This window comes from Nestor notabilis, unplaced genomic scaffold, assembly GCF_000696875.1.
Source record: "Nestor notabilis isolate BGI_N333 unplaced genomic scaffold, ASM69687v1 scaffold14331, whole genome shotgun sequence".
Lineage (NCBI taxonomy): Eukaryota > Metazoa > Chordata > Aves > Psittaciformes > Psittacidae > Nestor > Nestor notabilis.
This window is the reverse complement of record NW_009913466.1, coordinates 8,775-16,998: the sequence shown is the minus strand read 5'-3', so window position 1 is coordinate 16,998 and position 8,224 is coordinate 8,775. Positions and strand designations below refer to the sequence as shown.

The window sequence follows — 8,224 nt, the reverse complement described above, 5'->3', positions numbered from 1 at the left end:
GGAAATCCCTGCTGCATCTGCAAGCCTACAGGAAACAGCTTCCAGACAGGATTTTCAGCACACAAGCTACCTGTTTTGGTTATCAAGTTTGGTGCTTTATGCATATAAAAATAACGTATACAGTTTCCACTAAGTACCCCACTGACAAATCATGAAGAAAAATCTTAGTTTGAGACAAAGACCAGCATATAAAAACAGGTTTACTTCTCACTTTCTTATGCTATGCTCCTAGTGAGAACTAGAAGATCTTCTGCGTCATTCAAACGCCCTTCTGTATCTCAGGTTGTGTACATTGATCCTCTTTATAGAAAATATGTATTAAACCTTGTAGGAGAGAATTGTGAAAGTGTTCTATGCTGCCCTCAATCAACAGCAGCAAGTGGGGAAGCACTGGCTTTCTTCCCAGAAATCCCTCAACCCAGCAGTGGTGGATAGAGGTTGGTGCCATGTCTGCTGCTGAAATGCCCTTGGCAGCATGGTGAAAAGTGGCAATCCTGATCACCACTGGGGGATACAGGGCACTGGCACAAAAGCAAAGCTCTCACTGTATACTTGAGAAAAACCTATGCTGCGATGATGCAGCTTTTGTTCAGAGATTTCTCAGTGCAAGAAGTTTCAGTATTGTACATTTAAAGCATAAGTTCTGAAAAGGGTTTTTACCTACCCATGGGACTCTGATTATCCTAATCCTTCCTTTTCAAGCTTTCTTAGCTCCTGCAGTTGTGGGATACTAACTTTCTGTCAGTACTGTCAAACCAAAGAAGTTAGCAACAGCTGAGATAGCCTGCTTGTTACTCAAGACATAAGGTCACTTAATAGCAAAACAGATTCACCTTTCTCCTCCAACAGCCAGGTACAGCAGTGCTCCTTCCTGCCTTTGGCTAGCAAACTGAAGATTCCTTTCTCGCATCTTTCTACCCTTAAGGTCCATGAAAGCCCTGACTGGATTTAATACAGTAATTCACAGCTTTATAAAAACACCAAGATTCCCTCCCACTTTTTTTATACCCAGTGGTAGGACGTTACTTCCCATCTTTTCATTATTTTCATCATCATTTCATCAACTGTAGCAGATAGGCAGGTCCACACATTTTGTGTGTGTGTCTGTGTATCAGGACATGATTATTTCATGTCACATAATTCTGATACAAAAGGGAAAGGGAGAAGGAACAGAGCACTTCATTTAAATGATAAAACATTATTCTATCCATAGCTGAGGTAAATGATAATGTTGACCAAGCCATGTACAGTTACACTAAGAATAGTTTTTCTTAGTGAACTGTTTGTTGTTACAGTGGAGGTAACTGAAATAAGAAGGTACCTAATTCTGGCAGGAAGTCTGACAAAAGCTTTTTCTCTAAAATACAAACTCTATAATATAATCAGAGACTCTCCATATAAATGTCGTTTAAAGCTAAACACTGCAAAACGATTAAATACTTATAATATGAAGCAAAAATGGCTCGAAAGTGCATTATTCAGTCCTAACAGAAGGAAAAAAATCTGTTATCCTGCTTAAAATGGCTTTATGTTCTCCTGTCCAAAAGTCAGAGATCGGAGAAATTCCAAGTCACTAACTTCAGTTAGATAACCCCATAAACCAGGTCAAGCTTTCATAATTCCTCTGTTAACTGCTGCCCTGATTTATGTAATCCCAATTTATGACTCCAGAGGACAGGTGGTCAAACAGCACAGCATATCTGTTTTGATTTATGGCTTTAAGACTACTAATTCACTACAAATCCAGTATGAAACATCATACAGCAGTTAAATAATATCCCTTTATAAAAAATGAGAAATGACTGAACTTTGCAAGGACAGGTTTCTTAAAAAATGGGAGCCTAAAGAAACTAATACCAACTTTTTACAGTACCTCTTTCTCACTCCATCTTCCAGCACTCTGAAATCCATTATTACTGTTTTACGCCACCTAATTTTCCACTGAGTATTTTACCAGCTTTTTTGTTGTCTTGCTCAGGTCTTTTGAAATTCAGAAACCTTCTCCAATTACTTTCCTCATCTACAAAAATAAGAGTGGATGTATTCCAGTTTGGGACCAGGCTGTTCTAACAGCAGGATTGCAATTGCAGAGACCTCTAGGAACTCAGTCCAAACACATTTCATGTAGGCTGGCTCCACAGACACTACAATATCCTACATATTTCTAAAGACTTAATCTAGCGATCATCTTCCTAAACAATGGGAAAACTTACTCTTCCACTGCTTTCAATATCACCACAGTCACCAGAAGAAGTCTCAGGTCTACCGCTACAGCCTTTAAGAGGACATGGTGGCATAAAGGCCTTCCCATTTTCTTATGCTCAGTAAACAGAAGAGAAAAAAAATGTAGTAAGATGCACAAGATCAGTCTGCTTCTATTAAGAATGTTTAATTATTTATGTTGTTTCACAAGTTTGTCCTGCTACCTTACCTCTACTATCCCCTATCGCTTAGGGCAGCTCTCTGTAAAATGTAACTCAAGGCACCACACAAGTTCAGTGAGACAGTTATTTTCACGAGCTTAGTAATCACAGATGGGGCTGTGTAACTGCCAGGACTGACACACTGGAGTGACTGCAATCAAGTGTAACTTTTTTGTGTAAATTAGGTATGTCTTGTGTGTATATTAGGGTACAGCTAACAGGAAAATTACCCACCCAAACAATTAAAAAAACCCAAATGAAACAAAAACCCCCAAGCCAGTCAAAACCCCACCGCTCCCCTCTAACAGAAAACACCCCAACAACCAAAAACCTCACATCAACCAAAACCTCCATGCTGTTTGCTTAGCCACATGGCCTTTTTCTTCCCCATAGATTTTACAGTAACTCCAAACTGCTAAAAGTTGTATTTCAGGATGTGAATGCCCTATGGGGACATTAAATAGTCAAGAGATATTTCAACAAATGCCCTTGCTAGCTAGGCTGTATGCACATATATACTTACGTTCTTCCCTGCTGTATTGACGATGCCTTCTATGAACACTGGTAAGAGAATCACCTTCTGCTTTTTCAGCTTTCTGGACTTGGCTGTGATTAGACCACAAAACACTGCTGCAACAGAAGGTAGCACCTCTTTCTTGTAACACACCAAGTCCGAAATCAGTGGATTCTCTTTGCTCCAAAAGAGTTTGTGAGCAGGTTGAGATGCCGCCAGAATTCCCATCTATCCATTTTGCAGAGTATCTAGGTACTGGGGAGTCAAACTGTGGGAGTAATTTTCTATCAGTCTGATGTCTGAAGTTAAAAAGCTGGTGTTGGCGTGTTTTTGAGCTTTCAGAATCAGAGTCTAAATCCTTGTTTTGTGCATACTGTATAATCCAGTTAATTTTTCTGCTCAAGATGTTTTTTACTTCTGCATATGGACTTTTAGTAAGCTTTGATCGCGGACAGTCCTGATTTGCTATTAAGTGGAATTTTTCAAAGCAGTCTCTGTGCCCCCTTAAAGATCTTGTATGTAGAAGATCTGACTTTGGTACTCCTGTAAAGACACAATAAAAAGAAGTTCAATTACTGTATACTTAATTTTTCAAATCTTTACTTACAAGCAACCAAGAAAACAAGAACTCACGTGATGCTTTCCTATTAACAATCCAATCACTGAAGCAAACAAGGATATGTGATACTCTATAATTTGAGAAATCCCACTCAGTCTTGGGTTCTTAGCATAAAAAGTGTTTTGCACACAACCTTTAGCTCAGGACTTGCAGATTACCTGCATGTGCCTCCTGGATAATAACACAGATAAAGCAAACTGCTAACTCTGTACATACTGCATTACCCCTATACACAAGTGCATAAGCTGTATAAGTAATCCCAGATATATACCAGAACATTCTATAGAACAATTCTGAGGAGCATTTTGAAAGCAGTCATTCATGCTCTCATCTTCTATGGATAACGTTACCAGCCATCTGTCAACAAACACTGCAGTGGGCAGGCTTGTGTCATCCAAGTACTCAACATAATTCAGATTTAGTTTATTATTTTGCATTGGTATAAGCTTGCAGCCTACCTGGAAAAGCAAGTTCTGTTGCTGTTAACACTTGCCAACATTAAACTGTCCTGAAACTAATTTCATCTGTGCAGGTTTTCATTGGTATACAGCTGATTTTCTCCATAGTGGCTCTTATAGGGCTGGTTTGGATTCACGCTGAAAGAATTGCTGATAACGCAGGGGTGTTTTAGCTATTGCTGAGCAGTGCTTACACAAAGCCAAGGGCTTTTCTGCTTCTCACCCCACCCCACCAGTGAGCAGGCTGGGGGTGCACAAGAAGTTGGGAGGGGACACAGCCTGGACAGCTGACCCCAACTGACCAAACAGATATCCCAGACCATATGGCGTCACGCTCAGCATATGAAAACAGGGAGAAGAAGAAGAAAGGGGGGATGTTCAGACTAATGCATTTGTCTTCACGAGTCACCATTACACTTGATGAAGCCCTGCTGTCCTGGAGATGGCTGAACACTTGGGAACACTTCCTGCCCTTGGGAAGTGGTGAATGAATTCTTTGGTTTGCTTTGCTTGTGTAGCTTTTGCTTTACCTATTAAATTGTCTTTATCTCAACCCATGAGTTTTCTCATTTTTACTCTTCTGATTCTCTCCCCATCACAATATGGGGGGAGCGAGTGAGCAGCTGCATGGGGCTTAGTTGTTGGCTGAGGTTAAATCATAACATCATATAAGATGGATGTTTATTCTCCTCTTTGCTTGTCCTCCTTCAAAGACTATTCAAATAGCTACAGCAGGTAACTTACTCAAACCTTAAAATAATTGATAGTGATTGACATATTAAAAAGGAACACAATCTGTGAACATCTGCAGTTGGTGAGTGAACACAGATGGTATGAGAAATAACTATTTAAGACAGTTAGTAGTACTGCAGTACAAAATTACCTTCTGCAACTTCCATGGCTATTTATTTTAATTCATATTCACCTATGCAGTAGATTCAGTACCCAAGCCCAGATTATGGAACAGTTCAACACTTATCTGAACGCCCAGTATACTACTTGGGAAGTTCCCAGTATAATGAAAAACAATTCTGTCAAACAAGTTCTTCACTGGAAATAACAAATAGCATACTTGTGAACCACTGGTTGAAAGCGCTCAATGCTTACTACAGCCAGAACATTTAAATCAACATGTAACAACATAATTTGATCTTTGAAACTAGGCAACATGAATCAAGCTGCAGCCACTGTACCTTTTAGCACAAAGAGAAGTATATAAAGTGATTAAAATAATAAAAAAACCCCTCCAAACAAAGAAGAAATGCAGCAGGTAACAAAATCTGATAATAGAGACTTTAATGAGCAGAAAAATACACATTACAACAATTCTCTTATATCTAACTTCCCCTCTTAAATTCTTGCAGTAAACTTTAAGCACCTCACCCAAAACAAGCTTTTTTTTTTTTTTTGGGGGGGGGGGGGCAGAGTTCAAACATTGAGAGTAACCATCATAAATTTTGAATTTCCCACTCTTTGGGCAGCGTTGAAACTCATGAGCATTACTATTCAGTTGGGTTTGTAACAGCATACGCAATTTATAGGGCAAAATGACAGAGTGGAAAAATGAAAGAGGACAGCAGTGGGATTTATTTTGTTCTTAGCAGCAGGGGAGAAAAGTAAGGTCATGACACTCCTTCTGTCCATGAACCAAGTGTTAGAACAAACAAAACCCACATCCTAACCAGATCCACATTTGAAGAAGCAAGTTCTGGAGCAAAGACAGATGCTGTCTTCATGGGTATATAGTCAACATTCTCAGTCTACATCTCAAAGTATCTTTCAATCTCTTTCAGCAAAAAGCTATTCACTAGCTTTTCTAAAGCTCTATATGATCTACTACCTGCTTGCAAGGCTATTTTCCCCTCTCTATCTTTACAGAGATTTAAAGAAAACCCCAAACATTTCTAGTGAAAACAAGGAAAGACAAATCATTTGTTTTCATGACTTACCAGCACAATTTAAATGTAACAAGTCTGCTAAACTCAAGTAGCATAACGGAAACTCTTAAATCTTTAAGCCATCAAGGAAGAGCAAACACTGTCAATTGAAGTCAAAGCATATATTCACAACACTGCAAACACTTTGAAGCCAGAATGATTTGTTCAATGTTATTTGCTTTACCCAAGTGATTCTTCAACGTGCTACACTGTTGAAGCTTACAGTGCTTTCTTTTACTTACGGAAAACATCATCCGATTGGCTGAAAAATAAGTTTTACACAATCTTAGACAATACAATATATACACAATTTTTATAATAATGCTCTGGAACCCACCTAACAAATTGACCATAAGATGAATGAATAAAGCCAATGTCTTCTGATCATATGACAGAGTAACCCTATCTAAAGCAAACTGAAGGTTTGTTGAAGAAGGAAGAAAACTGCAGAAAGCACAGTTAGTAAATCTAGGACAAATGCAGTTTTGCACAGACTGTTTCTAGATCACAGCTGCTAATAGGTACCAACATCTGTTCTGCTCTCAGGATACCTCCCCTCTCCCAACTCAAACATCAAACGTACCAAGATTTCATTTCTTTATTCTCCCCTTTATCCTTTCCTTCCCCAAAACTAGGGAAAGGACTACTGCACTGTTTCTATTAAAAACAGGAAAAAACCCAAACCTTGTGGTTTTAATGAAGTATTCCCAGAGCTGGATCTAGAGGCACAGCCTCTCGCAGTTAAGTCCTCTGCCTGGCACATCTGAAGATGCAGGTCAGACAACATTTCCTTATGTATGCACACTATAACTTCTGGGGCAATCACAAAAGGAACACCTGCACAGCAAATGATGGAATATTGCAGTACCACTTAAATAAAAAAATAAATTCCTTTGAGGAATTCTATGAGAATAAATGCGCTTGTCCAATATGACAAGAGTGTGAAACCACACAAAATAATCACACAATTTCAGTTACACAAAAAAAGAACAAGTGCAGCATGACTTTATAAAGCTCCATCTGATTTTTATGTCTAAGCCACAAGCTCAAGGTTACTCAAGTCTTTCCTTCTGAAAAAATCTTTATCTTTTAAAAGAGTTCTGAACATTGTTGACTTCCCCACTCCAGAGGCATGCTGCCCAATGGAATCTTTTATCAGAATTCAGTAATGTTGGGTATGCCTGAAATTAGCAACTATTACAGAAGGAAAAAAAGCTACTTCAAAAGTCTAAATTTTGTTATTTATATGCCATGTATTAGCCATAATTTCATTATGTCTGAACATAGAGCAAGTTATTACAAAAGAGTTCCAGCACACAAGAATACCACTCCCCCAACCCTCAAAATCAACCCAAGAAGGGTCTATCTAAATACTCTTCAATACAGTTAAGGAACAGAAAATGCACAAAACCAAAAACCAGTTTCATACAGAACTGCTAACAGACTTCAGCTTTCACATAACTGGTCTGGATTTTTACTGCAACAAACACATGCAAAAAAAAAAAAACCAAAACCAAAACTTTCCAAAACTCCCCAAACAACCCTCAATCAATCTTTTGTACTAAGGTGACAATTAGTCCTTTCCTATACAGAGAACATGAATAACAGTCACTAACCTTCTGGAAGAGCTGAGCATTCACAACAGCTGCTGCGCAAGCACAAACCAGTAATGATGTAGCAGTATTACAGCAAGTAAGAGTATGTTTCTTTTAACACAAATCCTTCTGTTATGGGCAATAATATTAGCTTTATGAGACAGAAAAGATGCCTATTTCTTTTTTGTAAAACTTCATACTCCACTCAGAGTAGTTCATATATTTCCTCCATCATACTTGGAGAAAAAAAAAAAAAAATCTACCAGCTGGTAAACGGGCATGGATCAAACAAATGATATATCAGTTTTAGAAAACGTTTTATTCAACACTATACAAAAAGAAAGAAATAAAACAAGGTAAGGCTTCTGTACATTACAAGAATGGTAATTTTGGTAAACAGCTATGGTCAATTCCAGGGATTTTCACAGGGTTTCAATTCTGTCTCAACATTCCTGTTTGCCAATAACTAACTCAGCCTCTTTTTTTTCTTTTTGGCCGATTCTTCAAGTCAGCAAAACACAACCATCAACATTTTTCTTCTGCATTTGTAGGTACATGTACACTTGTCCTTTGTCTTACTTCCCAAGAATAGGATTGCAGACTGTGTCCATGCATGTTCTATCCTTCATACTCTTTTTTTTCCCTCAGAGGAAGGAAAAAATCTCAAAAACAAAAAAC

General features: G+C 38.4%; 1 protein-coding gene across 1 annotated transcript in view; it reads right to left on the bottom strand.

The window, feature by feature from the left end:
- The window catches only part of LOC104412483 (chromosome unknown open reading frame, human C21orf91), an 18,330-nt gene that overhangs the window by 1,411 nt on the left and 8,695 nt on the right, over nt 1-8,224 (bottom strand). Inside the window, exon 2 of the mRNA XM_010023217.1 lies at nt 2,947-3,480. Within this exon, the coding sequence (XP_010021519.1) occupies nt 2,947-3,480 (534 nt within the window). The remainder of the gene's footprint in view (nt 1-2,946; nt 3,481-8,224) is intronic.